At 37.8% G+C, this 16,322-nt stretch overlaps 2 protein-coding genes across 2 annotated transcripts in view; both read right to left on the bottom strand.

Moving 5' to 3' along the window:
* Positions 1-16,322, bottom strand: part of LOC142942206 (interferon-induced very large GTPase 1-like) — a 71,211-nt gene that overhangs the window by 26,987 nt on the left and 27,902 nt on the right. The window lies entirely within an intron of this gene.
* LOC142942240 (interferon-induced very large GTPase 1-like) lies at positions 773-12,174 on the bottom strand. Its single transcript, XM_076084500.1, has 7 exons — positions 12,103-12,174; positions 10,372-10,470; positions 10,241-10,272; positions 9,454-9,562; positions 8,489-9,088; positions 7,891-7,928; positions 773-7,793 (listed from the first exon to the last, which is right to left on the bottom strand). Exons 2-7 carry the CDS (start codon positions 10,451-10,453, stop codon positions 2,967-2,969), a joined length of 5,688 nt encoding a protein of 1,895 aa, XP_075940615.1. The 5' UTR covers positions 10,454-10,470; positions 12,103-12,174; the 3' UTR covers positions 773-2,966.

Below are 16,322 nucleotides of genomic sequence, written 5' to 3'. Positions count from 1 at the left end.
TCAAAGGTACCCGTCATAGTTGGGCAAAGGTCTTAAAGGACCAGTGTAGGATTTAGTGGCATCGAGCGCTGAGGTTGAAGATTGCAACCAAGTGAATACCTCTCTGCTCACCCTTCCTTTCCAAGTGTGTAGAAAACATTTATGTCACCAGATTCAATCTGGCACTTTAAATTTAAAAAAGTGAAAGGCCGTCTCTACAGCCTGTGTTTGGTTCGTCCGTCTGGGCTATTGTAGAAACTTTGCGGTGCAACATGCTGGGCTCTGTAAAGAATGACCTGCTATTATGTAGTTATGAAAGGCTCAGTCTAATCTAGCAAACACACAATTGATAATAATAACAATAATATACTCATACAGTCAAAGATGACAACCCATGTTAGCCTCTGCCAAACAGTCATGTTAAGAGTTTACATCCATGTCTGTTTGAAATGTCTTCACTTCCATTATTTTATCTTATTAGACATTTTTGTGAAATTGTCATATTTAGCTTATGGATACTTGAGTTAAGGCCAAAAATGCATTTTGAGACCACCCATCAAAATCTGATCAGTTCATCCTTGAGTCCAAATTTGAAGAAATTCCCTCCACGTGTTCCTTCCTGGGATGGATACATTCATGATAAAGGACAGGACGTACAGACAACCCAAAAATATAATACCTCTGGCCATGACTGTGGCTGGTGTTGAAGCATCAAAAATGTGAAAATAAATGCACTGTAGTCTTTGGCAGATTTAAAGGAGTAAATGTATCATAAACACTAAGAAACCTGGTATTTCAGTAGATATGAAGAAGTTATTTTTATTGAAACATGACAAGTTAAACTTCACAGATTTCTTCTCAATGACTGAAGTTGTTTAAATCTGTTTACATCACTCTTGGATATCAGAATAGGATACAGTAAGTTTCTAAATAAAAACAAAACTCAAACTTGTGTGGCAATAACAGATTTGTTTAAAGGAGATAAACATAACACACCTTAACACTTCAATACTGATTAATGATTAATGAATAATTATGTAAAAACAAGTATGATTTTCAGCAGTGTCGTGGTTATATTGGCTAAATCACAGATTGAATAAAAACAACAAAACTCATACTTGTGGGGATATAATAACCGATTGGTTGAAATGAGATAGAAATAATAAAAGTTAACACTTTATATACTTCATAATCGTGAAGCATCCTTCACCAGTTATGTTTTACAGTTTCACAACAGTCACTTTGGTTCAACTTCACTTTGCAAAATCTTCAATATGTTTTGGCAGCTACAAGCACATGAGCATCTCAACAAAATAATTCCCACAACAAAACGTACGCCATGCAAACATACAAACATACAATATTCATGACAGGGTTTTCAGTTGCAAATCTAAGAAATTAATTATACAGGTTAACAAAGAAATATGGCTTCCATTAGTTATTGATAAAATGTCTCAACTCTTTCCTCGAGTTTTACTTTATGAAAACAATTTTCATTTACAGAAATCCTCACAGACCAACTTTGTAGATGAGTCATTGACTTGAAATTAATATTAATATTTTGAGAATGTTTTTATGACTCACTAAATTCTCCACATTACTATTGTTCTTGTGCACTCTTTTGTTTTAAGTGTTAGTTTGCATGAAGTAATCTGATTCCTGTGAACCAGTCTAATCACGTGTAGTTTGTAATGATTCATTGACACATTTATTATTCACACAACTTCCCCCGTCAATGGAGAGATAATCAAACGTCAATGAATGTTGTTTTATAGGAATCTGATTAATGAATAATCATGTGAAAACCAGTGTCATGGTTTTCAGCAGGGTTGTAGTTGTATTGGCTGACTCACAGTTTGAACATTTCATCCAAACGTTTAATAGCTTGTTCCTTAGAGTGTGTTTTCCACTCGCTGGGAATTTGACAGTTGCCCTGGAATTTTAATCCATAGTGGTCTTCCAGTTCCTTCTCAAATCGACTCACAAACCATTTCCAATATTCCAGTTTAGACTCATCTGAGGTAATTGCCCAGTTAGCAAAATTTAGGCCAGTATTTCGGTACGTTTTTTAGGGAATGAGCACTTCTGAATCATGGGCAGGGTAGAAACTTCCATCACTTGTAATACTTGTTGTGCAGAACTCAAGACACAGATCTACAGAGTTTTTTACATGCATACCATTAACTGGCACAGATCGATGAAAAGACACGCTGTGGTCCTCTTTGTGATCCTTTATGGTGTTGGTGCAAACAGCTGCACAGAACGGACACTTTACCCAGCAGCAGTTACACAGCTGTTCAATTAGGATTTCATCAGGCTTCATCCTGAATTTCTTCATGTTATCCAGTGAGAGGCAAATATCCTTCTCATAAATAATTTTACACACTGATCAATATATCGTTAGAAAAGCATACAACTTCGAACAGTTTCATGTCATGTCTGTGTGATGAGATTCACAGAAAAGTAAAATCATAAAAGTCCAAATCTTATCTTGCATTCTTTTTTCTTGAGGAGTTAAAATGTCTCCGTAATATTTTAGAACCTAAAAACTCCTTCATTAACACTTTGAATAATTTTTTCATTTAAATATTCAAAGAAAAAAAATCATGCATTTACATCATCTTGAAAAATAAAGTAAAAGATTATGAACTACGATGAATTCTGATGTGTCTTTTTACAATCATCCTTTTATTAAACTAACAAACATGTCATTCTACGTTGTGTTCTTTGCTTCAGGACACTTTCGGGAATCCTTACTACTTAATGTTATACAGCAACTCACTTTGTATGTGTAAAATCATTTAAAATATATTGATTATATTGTTGATTATCAACAGGTGCCGTTTCATTGATTTTGGAAAGACTTCATCATCATTAGCTCTATTGTTGCATTTTCAAATCAAATCCAAAACTCGTATTTCTTTTGAACAGATAAAGACACGTTGGTCTTCTGTTACTAGAGCAGAGCTTGGTTGTTTCTGACTCACTCACAGGTAATTGTCATCCAGACTATCAATAGCTTCTTGTTTTTGATGATTCCGCCACTCACTGGGAATTTCTCCTCCGCCCTGGAATTTTCGTTTGTGGTGGTCTTCCAGTTGCTTTTGAAATTGACATACAAACCATTTCCAGTATGTTAGTTTAGACTCATCAGGAGTAATCTTCCATGAAGCATATTTCTCCCCACCTCTTTGATACTCTTTATAAGGAATGATGTCTTCTGACCCGGGAAAGGCAGCAAAACGTTTATTACTTACAACTAATGTTGTGCAGAAATTGATGACCAGGTCCTGTGTGCCTCGAGTGTGAAATCCATCAATCCCAGAGGGGCGATGAAAAAGGACACTGTGTTTGTCAGGACTGTGATTTTTCACTGTGTTGGTACAAACAGCTGCACAGAACGGACACTTTACCCAGCAGCAGTTACACAGCTGTTCGATGAGGATTTCATCAGGCTTCATCCTGAATTTCTTCATGTTATCCAGTGAGAGGCTGCTCAACTCCTTTATGATGGATACAAGACCTTTCTCTATCTCTTCTTTAAGGAAGTCAAAAGCTTTTGAATCACTGAAGTCAAAGTTTTGACAACTGATGGTATTGAATGTTAGCTTATCTTTTAGCAAACTGGAAAATTCCTCCATCCATATGTCTGGGTCTCTGTGGGTTTTCACTTTCTCTGTTGCTTCATTTAAAGCTCGACTAACAAGCGTGTTGATGTCATCAACATTTTTCTTGAGTATAGTCAGCGCTTTCTCTTTTCCCTGTTTTGTGGAGATGTATTTCTCTACTTCTTTTCTTATATATGTCTCTACTTGCTTCCTTGGGTGACGGATGTAGGTGATAAAACCATCAAAGTCCTCTTTCTCTGCGAGTGACTTCAACACATGTTTCTCCAAGTTCGATCTGTTCCCATTGAATGCTGGGAAATTGCACCTCATCTCTTTAGCGAGATCAATGGCAGTCTTGTTACAGACGGCCTCGACAGTGGAACTCTTCAGCTTGTCACAGATCAGTTGTCCAAGCACAACAGCAGATGAGCTTCCTTTGCAGAAGCTTCTGAAAATGTTGTAATATTGCATTTTCTTGCTTTCTACATAAGAGTGTGCATCATTGTTCCCTTTGAATGTCATGTGGGACTCTGTAAGCCATCTCTCTGCTCTGTGAAATACATACAGCAAGAGATCAACTGTGAACTCCTTCTTTAGAGCATATTTCCTCTTTGATTCAAATTCTGTCACCTTTTGTTTTACATCGTTGGCCACCTCTTGCAAGTAAGTTAGATTGTAGCCTCTTGTAGCAACAGGTTTGCTCGTAATTGCATCAAGGGACTGTTTTTCAACATCGTCAATGAGGGATCTGATCAGTTCCTCTTCTTCATGCTGAAAATACCCCTTCCAGGAATATTTCATTTTTGTAGTTTGTTCTGAAACATATTCAAATAATCTGTTTTTCTGTCCTCTTGTGTCACTTTCCATGTCATTTTCATGACCATGATGCTTGGTCAGAGATACATAATGAACATAATCACCAACCTCTGCTATTTGTTTGTACCTGCCACTTCTTTTGGATTCATGTATAAGAGCCCATTCAAAACCAAGCTCCCGGAGGACAGTTGATTGATCTTCTTCATAGTGCATGTCCTCAATAGGTTTTGTATCTGCAGTTAGTTCTCTAACCAAGCCACTCCAAACAGAGTTGAACTGCTTTTGGAGTTCCTCTTCATCTTCATCGTTTGCCTTGTCCTTTAACTGATGAGCGAGTTCTTTGCTCTTTTGTAGCAGCTTGTTCTCAAACTCTGTCTTCTTATCATCAAGCTTTTTACAAGCATTTTTCTGCTGGATGACTTCATCCAGTTTTCTTTTAACTTCTATCACTTGTTCATTATGAAACTCCTTGATTTTGCTTTCAAATCGGCCTCTCCACTGAACCAACATGTCTTTGTCTCCGTCATTATCAAAGTATGTTGTCATTGCTTGTTTGATTTCATCATAGATTTTGTTTGATTCTTGATGAAGATGATTGAGCTCGACCTTGTCAAGGTTTCCATTTTGAATTTTGGTATGAAGCTCGTTCTCAATGGTCAACATGTTGCTCCTCAGGGTCCAGGTCCAGTTCCCATACTGGACCTCAAGTTTTCTGTACGCTGCAATTTCAAGTGTGTTTTTGAAACTGAAAACAAATTGCTCGTTCATCAGGGCATTCCACAGGTCCTGAATTTTGCTTTTGAACTGCGAGAGAGTAATCCCAGCAGACTGTTTAGCTTTAGAGAGGATGGTGGTCTTCAGCTCTTGGACACTCTCACTATAACCTGGATTTGGAGGAGCCATAGGTGGACTTCCCTCCCAAAGCTGAGCAAAGTATTTCGCATCTTTCTGCACATCAAATGCAATGACATCACTGAAGCACTCGGCATCACAAACCTCCTCTTTGGCTGCTAGTTGGGCCATCTTGTCCAGTTTTGTTTGCAGCTGTCTCTTTCCATCCATGTTTTTCTCTGCAGCTGCAATATCTGTAACATTCTGATGAACAAACACACAACTTGGAGAAAGTTTAATTTTCTTCATCCTCATGAAAGCCTGAACAACAATCTGCAGAACATCTTGCATCTCCGCTGGACTCTCTCCAAAGATGTTGATCAGTGTCATGTTTCCCAGACCAACAACAAATGTTGCCAGTTCATTGTCGTGGTGAAGAGTGGCTTTACCTTCCAACTCAAGAGCACGCAGTCCTTCAGTGTCCACCACTAGTACATAGTCAAACTCAAAGTCTTTCTTGATCTCCTCTGACACTTCGACCAGCTGCATGAAGGCACCCTTGGTGCACCTGCCAGCATTCACTGCAAACTGTAACCCAAACATGGCATTCAGCATTGTTGATTTTCCGCTGCTTTGTACGCCCAACACTGACAAAACAAAGACTCTCCTGTCACCCAGTTTCTTGATGACTTCATCTAAAAGACCAGAGATCCAAGTTAAAGGTACATGACCTGCATCACCATCCATCAGCGCCATTGGGTGTCCTGATATCATCAGCTCTGCAGCCAGCTCGGGGTATTTAGACCAGTCAGTCTGTCCCCTCTCTGGTTGTTTCTGCAGAGATGCATGAGCTTCATAGATCTGTCCCATTTCTCTGAAGATGTGCTCCAAGCCAAAAGTTGCTGGCTGTACTTTTGTTGATATTTCATCAAGCTCAGTTTGCTTACTTTTTAGCAGATTAGATTTGTCATGCTTCTTCTTCAAGTCCAAGACCTCAGCCCACTTTTCATCATAGATTTGGAGAATTGAACCGAGGTCGTCTGTGGAGAGGGTCTCCATTAAAATCTGAGTCCATTTCAAGAAATAATCTTTTTCTGTTGCTGACAAAGATGAGAGGCTTTCAATGAACAACTTAATTGGTTCACTGCAGGAAACAGTGAATTGTTCTTGTCGTATTTGCATCAGTTTCTGTTGTATTTCACATTTCTCATTCTCAATGTTTCCTCTGAGGTGATACAGTTCTTTGTTGGTTTTGCACCATTCATGCCACAGTTGGCCTTGACAAGGGAGATATGTATCTTTGATCTTTGAAACATCCATCCCCTGAAGCAAGTCCACAATTTTCATTGCAGCAGATTTCCCTTTTTGGCAGGATTTGTCATCTTCATCCACTTTGACTCCAGAAACTTCAGCCATGGATTCAAGCTTGAAGGATTCATGTGAACCAGACAAAATCTTTCCAATGATGTTTTTCAGTTCTTCAGAAACATCTGACTGGCTTTTGTCGTTTAAACCCATTTTGTATTTTCCCTTTTTCATCTTGACAGGACCACCATCGCTATCAGCAATGAGAATAATGAGAGGCTTTGTAGACTTGTGAAGGGCTGAGATCACTGCACTGCTTTTATCATCTTTTTCCTGTGTTGGTACAAGTACAACATTGACTGAAGATTTGTCAGTCAGTATGTCACGCTGTTTTACATTTGACAGAGCATCACCATGAAGATTACAGAAGGCAATGCAGTCAGTGAAAGCATCACTGGGTTTTCCAGCAGGGCAGTACCAGGCAATCTCTGCCACACCATCCATCAGATGGCGCGACTTGGTACTACCTGGGCAGTTTCTGTCGAAGAAGGTTTTGTGACGATTGTTGATCAAAGTGTTCATCAGCTCAGATTTAGACAGAGATGGTGAGCCCAGGCGGAGAAATGACACCATGGGTGTCTCAGCTTTGCAGATGGGCATACTCTTCATGGTGACAATGTTTGAATTATCTTTCATTTCAGTTATCTTCCATGTTTTTCTTATTTGTCTGAATGTCCACAGAGGACAGTCAATATCCATTGTTACTGGGTCAAGAACAAGCAAAGGTAAGGCGTACTGACATTGTGATAGCTTTGTAATCATGTTCTGCTTAAAAAAGCTGTCTGAGCAGTGAAATACTGCCATTTGAACATCCATTGGATGCACGTGAGTCTTGAGATTTGATTGATTAATGTCTACTTTGGTGCTGTAAAGAGCATCAAGGTCATCGTCGTCTGTGTCATCAGTATCAGACTCTTCATCAGGGTTTGAGTGGCTCACCTCAGGACTGTTTTCTCTTACACAAATATATCTGGCTCTGTAGTCTAATATCATTAACCTCTGAATAAAAGTATGAGCTACATCTTTCTCAGATGTGTCATGGTTCTGTTTCACAGGTGGACCTACTTTGAGGAAATCTGCTGGAGAGAACTTCTGTTGCTGTTTGTCTCGAAGGTGAAGTCTGTCAAGCAGTGCTTCAGTTTCTCTTTGATGTTCTTCCTTCATGTTGATCTCTTCAGAAAGCTCCACTGACTTCTGTAAATAAGTAAATAAACATGTAATGTATGTAGAAAAACTGATGTCATACAACGTAAAGGAAACCAAGCTAAAAATTACATTTGGAGTTTCTTACCTTGTCTTTGTTCCCACTCATATCCATATCTAAGGTACCTGCAGAACAAAAAATGAACCAGATCAACAAACAATTTTTTCTTATGTTCTTTGCTTCTTTGCAGGAAGTGAGACGGTTGAGGTGAGGTCCTGCTCCTGAAATTCTGCTATAGGTACTTTCAATTAAATTAAACAGTTGCAGGATGATGCATATCATTTGTATTGGTTTCCTAAACCATCATGAATTAATCTGACACGATAAAGATACTCGGAACCATTACGGTAAAAAAGGAACACTTGGTTTTTTTTAATGATCAGGTCTCATTCAACCTTTTAAGTACTGTAACCACCCTGTTCATTGATGACTAGGCATTAAAGAGTTGTTTACCAGAATTGCTTATTTTTATTTATTTAACAGGAAAATCAAGAATAATGATTTAAAACCTATTAGTGTGTGTATTTACTGACCATGCATTTGATATACTCTCACGCTGAAATATCCAAATGCTTTCAAAGATTCAAAATCAAAGCGTTCATGTATGAATAATTTAAGTGCTGCCCACATCATCTTCATGAAGCAGTGTAGCTGTAATCTGTGAATGCCAACATTAAAACCTCACTTGTTTGATTTTGCTGAACTACTGATGTGTTGGTGCTTTCTTCTTTGTGGGATTTGTGGTCCAGCTGTTCTTTCTGCCCTTTATTTCCATCACACATCAGTCCACTGTGGCAGTGGGGAGCATTTTCAGAGACCATGGCGTCTATTTTTTCCAGCAGAGCTATTATCTCTACTTCATCCATCATACTTCTTCTACATGTGTGGTATCTTTTTTCAACAAAACTGCTGTTGGCTTTCAGGTCTGTCAGTGCACTTTCACATTTATCATCTGATTCATGAGTCACAACTGTCATTACATAAGCCATGGATCCTTTCCCAAAAGTTGTTTCTAACCACTGCAGTCCTGAACTGTAATGGCTGTTATGCAGGTCATTTGGTAACAGCATGACAAAGGCATGAATTTCTTCATTTAATGGGAATTGATCAATGTTTGGTAGACCAAGCATGTTAATGACAGAGATGTGCCGACCACACAAATCATACAGTTTGGTTGAAAAGTGTTCCACATTTCTTTGCTCGTCATGGTCAATTAAGATGTTTTTTGATCCAATCTCAATGGAATTTGTTTCACCAATTAACACCAGTGTGAGTTCAGGTTTCACTGAAACAAAACAAAAAAGAATTACATCACCATGCTATACTGCAGGATTCATTAAGAGAACATTTTGAATGACTAAAAGCTCTGTTTCACATTTTGCTCAAATGTAATGCAGAAAATATAATGATGTGATATAGTGAATCTCACATTATTTAATATTGAAACACTCTGAGATGTTAGACTTGTGTGTTTTCATGACCTTTTCAAAGTCATTATTTTCTCCTGTTGAAGATTTGTAGTCTTTCATCATTAGAAATGAGATTAGATTAGTTGAAATATAATTTCTTTTTAATTTAAGTTTTTATAATTTTTTCAGTGTTTGAAAATCTGTATGTTGCTCTACAATCAATTTATAATCAAAATATTACCTTTCTTATTTGACAAAGATGGCTTTGCAAATGCAATCGTCTCTGCTCCTCTGCTTTCATCATTATTCTCGGAGTGTTGAGCTTCACCAGGTTCATTCACCAGATCAAACTGAGAAAATATGTTATTCAATAAAACAATTCTCCAGATTCCGACTGAGATTACAATTTTTCTTGTGATCTTGATATAAGGAGTGTATTTCAAACCCAAAGACAAGAAAACTGCATCAAAATCTAAAACTTGAAGATCAATAATTTACAGTGTTGTACCAGTTATGAAAACAATAAAACATAAATTGAAAGAAAAGTAAAACAATCATTGATAAAATGCAAGTTTGTTCTGATAAAAGCAGTCGTGCAGTTCAGAAAGAGGGCATGGCTAAAGTATTGGGGGAGGGCTAACCCACACTAATGAGAGAGGAACTCTTTGCTGAGACCAATGCTGCCTCACAAGAGTCTACGACAAACAGTTCATGAGTTTGATCATGGTAGATGAATCCATTTAGAAGTTATGCGCCTTTTTGTTATCTGGCACTCTCATTGCCACACCCCTTGTTTGCCAATAGACATGAACACAAACACACACCTTCACACGCACACACTTCCATGGGAAATTATAGTCTCCTAGGGCAAAAACTGTGGCCTAAAATGTGGGAAAATGTTTGTGGATGGACAGACCGACTGACAGAGTCAGCTATAGAGCTGCCGGTCGCAGCTAAAAATGGGATTACTGTTTAAGAACAAATACAGTCGTATAGTAATGATAACTAATAAAGGTGAAGAGACTTACTTTTACTTTGGTTTCAGCTGCACTCTCCTCCACTACAGGGTCATGTTGGAATAGCAGAATACATATAGTCAGCATAAAAAAAACATTTTATTTATTATTCATTCACGTTTATTTATAAACTTTTAAATTACCCTTTTCATTCGTCCCAGATGGTACAGATGTGACTTCAGACCTTCTTCCAGCTGCTGTATTGTCATGGTTTTCCACCTCCATCTTATCGGTTCGTCATGCTTTATAGAGTTGTAAGACAAAGTCAGTTAGACAATTACTATAATAAACTATACTGTGTGTGTGTCACCATTCAAGCTGGAGGGCCATGTATTTTATTTTAGAAACAAAATCAATCAATCTTTTCGGAAAATAACTTTGCAATTTTATGACCTCGAGCCCACCACAAACCATCAGAAGAATCTGTATTTGGGTCAATGACATGACATGCATAGTTTTGTGTCCGAGTCCGCTATTTCCTTTTAAAATAATTGTATCAATTGATGACATATATAATTTCATTCTATAAAACCTATCCAGTTTTGATACATTTTCAGTACAATCTAATAATATATATTATTTTATGTTTTGGCACCTCAAACCCTGAAAATGTCAGGCGGTGCACCTGTCCTAGCAGATGAACAGACTAAGAAAACTATTAAAAAAGGTATTTAAATGATAATAAATTCAAAAATAAAATACTATGGCATGCTTTTATTGTTGTAACGATTCAAATAAACCACATTTTTACAAATACCAATAGTACCAATAATAATAACTTTTGTCCAGCAATTTGAATGTTCTCAAATGTCAGGGTGGCACAACTGTAAAGATGGGACTTTTATGATGAAATTAATGTGCAAAACAGTAAACAGGATATTGCATCATCAAGAGGACCTCAACGGACCTTTATAGCAGAGTGAAAATAATTTCATATCTCTTTTGAGATATAAAAAGAGGACAGGACAGTAGGATCAGTCAGGCCGGGTCAACCGGGTTAAATATTATTTAATTTGTTTATTTATTGTTTTTTTTAATTGTTACTTTTGTATTGATTGTTTGAGGAGGGGGCTAGCCCAGTGCGGGTTTGAGCCCTTAAAAAAAAAAAAACCCAGCTCCCAGACACTCGGGAGGGGTCCTGTTCTTTTGTGGGGGCTTATCTGTCAGTTATATATATATATATATAACATATACTGTATATATATTTGTGATATATTAACGGTGACCCAGCCTTCCATCCCCATACCACCCGCTCCAGGGTGGTATGTTTACCAGGTTGTGTTTAAAACAATGAATTTAATTTATAATGTAAAATTAAATAAAAAGGGTTTTTATTAATAATAATAACAGTAATTATAATAATAGTGATAATAATTATAATAATATTTAATAACAGCAACATCATAATAATGATATAATATTGTCAGGGACAAAAAAAAATTGAATAAATTAAACAAATTAAAACAGAAGAAAAATGATTTTCTAGAAGACGAGAACAAATATGAAGATAACGATTTTACTTGTACAATAATTACTATTAAATATAATTGGCTATATAACACAATATTGCACACAACATTTACTCAACACAAACCACTGTCAACACTGAGCACTGCAGCAAAACGTTTATTGTCAAAGGACAGCTCTATCTCATGATATTCTTCATGCATGTTCACCTGTGGGCCCCCTCCGGCCATGACTTTTTATTTATTTTTAAAAGACCAAAATACTTTGTAAAATAATGAAAATAATTGTAAAACAATATTTGACGGTTGGTGAATGAGGCCCAATGTCTGTTAGAAAACCTATGAGCTCATTAGAAGTGTACACAAAAACACTACATTTGTATAAACTATTGTTCTGTGTCCCCTTACCTCTGCCTGCTCTGTGAAGATGTGGCTGTCGTGTCAGTAAGCCTTCCAGTCAAACTCTGCATGCACTTCAATGGTTACTCAGTGATGAGAAATGCCAAAGTGAAAGTCCGACTCCCCTAACTCATGATTTACACTAAACCACGTGACTTCGAGGAAAATGGTGTAAAGGTTTATCGCATGCTGAGGATGTTTCTGGTTTCAACCAAAAACAGTGAAGCACAAACCACTGTCAACACTGAACACTGCTGCAACAAAACGGTTCATGTTAATTGACAGAGGACAGCTCTATATCATGACATTCTGTATGCATGTTAGTTTTAAAACAGAAACAACAAAAGTGAAAGCCATTGCTCTTCACCCCTTCACAACCACTTGTGTCTACATTTTCTCGGGTATAATCCTGCACAGCTCAGGACAAAGCCCTTTAAAATAATGTTGTCACGATGGTATGTAATTGCCATCGTGATCATTATGTAGCGATGTGTAGCATAGCATTTTTACTGTTCCTCAACTATTACAAAGGAAACGTAAATTAAACTTTTACTAAGAATGTGCAGAGCTCTATGACCACTAGTCAAAGTTATAAAACCACATTCTGTAGCTTTGTGTTCTATCATTTAACGGTGTCTAAATATGACCAAAGTCTAAAACATATTAAGGCTCTGTTCAGACAGGGTGCATTTTGCAATTGTTTTGATGCTCATTGACCTCAGTACAGTACTTGTTTTGTTTTTTAGTACTTTTTAATTTTATGAATAAAATACCAAGGCAATTCCTTGTATGTGAAAACCTATTCAGCAACCAACCTGATCCTGATACTGCTGGGATCGGTATCTGTATTCATTTAATAAAGAAGATTCCAAAACTCTGTAAGTCTCTGCTCCTCAAAATGTCTTGGAGGTCCAGCATTGCTAAATATTAGATTTTAGTAGTGGACCTCTAACTTACATTCAGAGATTCAGTTTTGGCCTTATTGAGAGGGCTTCCATTACACCTTGAAATAGCAGATGATGGATGAGTGTTTATTTATTTACATATGTTTTGGTCATGCCCCTCTTTGTATTGAGTTTGGTTGGAAATATTCAGTTCCATTTCACAGATGACCTCTTCCCATCCTCCCTTAGCACCTCACTCTGGGTCACACTCCCAGCAACACTGTAGTGCATTGAACAAGACAAGGTTGTAACCGAGAGTGATGCAGGAGAAATTTGGCCCCTGTCATAAGCATTGGCCGTTTCTGCCGTGGTTCCAGTAGTATATCTCCTTGAAGTGTACTGAAGTAACATATGACGTGACTTGGTTAAGCTACATTTGAGTCAAATAATTGAGGACTGCATTATTTTAATAAATTTAACAGTATAATAATACTATTGTAACAGACTGCTCTATACTTGAAGCTGTGCTTCTGTATAGGAGGTACTATGTTTGCATATGAGTTGCCGTTCTGTAGGATATGGGTTGTGGTTTGTTGTAGCTTGACAAAAAAAACAAAAATCCCCCACCCATTTCCTGCCTTGCTCGGTTTGATTTGCTGTACATGATCTGATGATTTATGTAGAATACATTTTGCTGTTGAACATCCTAATTATGTAGTGAGTGATTATGTACAGTGTGAAAAAAATAGAAAAACATCCATTGAACATTCATTCACTCAGCTGTTCTGAGTATAATTAATGCAGGTGGGACAAACTTCAGTCACTTTTTAAATCTTTGTTACTGATGAAATTAAAAAGTCATTAATAGTTTGTGTTAAAAATAATACATTTTGTGATATCAAACTCAATCAGTGACTTGTATTTTTACAATAGTTCAAATAATCTATGAAAGCATGGCAGCAACATAGTGCAGAGAGAGGGAAAGGTCCAGGGTCAAGATCAGCATTAGTACCAGGATCTGGTCTTTGATCAACGAACAGGCAGGTTCTGATATTGGTTGACAAGTTGAAAGGCAGCAGGTTCAGATCCAGTTCCAGGTAAAGGAGTCAGAATCAGGTTCAGGTTGCTCGAAAACTAAAGTACTCGGCACATGGCAACTGGGGCAAACTGGCAAAGGAACAATCTGGGCTTGTAGTGACTGATGATGACAGGTGAGCAGGTGAATGAGGAAGTCTCGTGAAAAACACTGAGGGCATCGAGTGGGCAGGTAGGGAATGAAAATGACTGATTCTTAAGGGAGGGGGAGTGCGGCTGAAAAGGGGGCACAGAGAGGTTTAAATGTGACCAAAATCTGTAAAGCAGTTGATAATGATAAACTCATTTAAAGAACAAGACTGTAACAATATGCATCTTAAAATATATTCGAAAACATAGGCTATATATATGTTAGTGGCGGTCCGTGCATTTTATACCTGGGCCTTCCGAGCTGTCACACAATCTACGAACTCTCCCCGCAGCGTTTAGCTGTTCCCTGCTGATTCAGACAGGGCTAAAGCAATCGCCACATAATCCCCATTTTTCCAGACCATCATGCTTGCTTTGTAAAAAGAAAACAACAGCCCGAACCAATTCAATTGTCTGGACAATAACCCCGCGCATGACGGGATGCTTCGTAATTAACGGATAATGCATATAGTCCAAATCAATGTAATTAACACAATGACAAGAACAAACTCACAAGAACCAGTCACATATATTTATATGACAACAAAGCAACAAATCAATCCAGCAACGCTGCAGCACTAGAGCACGAGCCATTCATATTATTCATAAAAACGACACGATAGACAAATGAACACAGTAGAAACGCTACTGCAGATGTAAAAAAACAAAAGCAGTTGACTTACCAAAGCTGCCTTCACTTAAAGACAAAGTCCATCCTCCTTTCTTTGTTTACAAAGTCAGTAACTCCTAAATCCGTTTCTCCTCTTCCTTCAGCCATTGAGTGTTAAAAAAACAAAGCTAGGTAAAATAAATAAATAATCTACACAAAGCACACTGCTACAAATATCATAACTTCTCTTACACATGTTTCAACCTGAACTCTTACTAAACACTAAGATCTGCTATCTAGCTTTCTGTTTGACAAAAGTCACGCTGGCCCACTGACCAATCACGGTGCACGTTAATGCAGACGTAATTAGCAGGCTACCTGGGTAGCACTGGCACGTCAAAGAATACGCCCAACATGTCAAACTAAAGATCTGATTGGTTGAAGACTATGACAATCAACAATATCGTCCCCATTCACTTTAACTGCAAAGGCTCTCGAGTGGGCATCGGGCCTCTCTCCTTACAGAGAGACATAGGGGCTGAATCTGATTGGATAAAAGCTCTCCTTAAAACAAGCTGTGCTAAGCAGCGCTGCAGGCTGGAAGCAGAGCAACAGAGGAAGACAGGAGCTGTGCAATGAGAAAATAAGCTAATGGGGAAAAAATATATATATTACATGTAGTGTATTTGTGAAAAATTGTTAAATTATAAAATAGCTATAACTTTGTAATTCTGTTTAGGCCAGCAGAGAAGGCTTAGCTGGCCCTGCCGGCCCACCACTGATATATATATATATATATATATATATATATATATATATATATATATATATGTTAGTGAAAATGTAACGTAGCTAGCTTTGTAACATTAATAGTATTGCACTCTGCTGCTCCGTCTCCTCAGACCCAGAACACGCTCTGTTGGTCCAAGAGTAGCTCCGGTGCTCAGAGTGACTATTTACAAAGGAACCCATAGATTGGCTGATCAGAGGCGGGACCTTTGTTTGTTTAGTTTCAGACCTGCAATGCTTCATCCAGAGTTGGCTCTCATCACATCTTCCATTTTAGTGGGAAAACATCGAGGGCAACAGGGTTGTAAGAGCTATTTTGTTGTTTTGTTTTTGTGCAACCTCCCACCACATGGGGGCGTAGTGCCGGTGTGAATCAGGGCACAGGTATTATAATCAGTGGGGTCATTGGACACAGGGGGTTGCTAAATAAACAGAAGCAAACAGTTTTTGAACGTGCATATTTAACAAATGTAAATGTTATGATTTATTGGTTCATAGAGAAAATGGATAACGACAGAGAAAGTGGTTCGCCTCTGTTTATGTGAGCAATAAAATGCTTATATTGGAAACTGGACTTCGTTATGTGTCGCACGCTTCTAAACAAACATTTCAGCAACCGTGGTGACTTTTTTGGGAAGCAACGGTCACAACAGGGTTAACAAATGAAGTTGAAACATGTCTCCAAACTTCTACTTTAAACAAACTGCTGTGTAGCTGTTTGC

Source organism: Anarhichas minor, unplaced genomic scaffold (assembly GCF_050575085.1).
Source record: "Anarhichas minor isolate MPS153535 unplaced genomic scaffold, ASM5057508v1 ptg000007l, whole genome shotgun sequence".
In the NCBI taxonomy this organism is placed as follows: domain Eukaryota; kingdom Metazoa; phylum Chordata; class Actinopteri; order Perciformes; family Anarhichadidae; genus Anarhichas; species Anarhichas minor.
The sequence above is the reverse complement of the archived record's forward strand: the minus strand, read 5'-3'. Positions and strand labels throughout refer to the sequence as shown.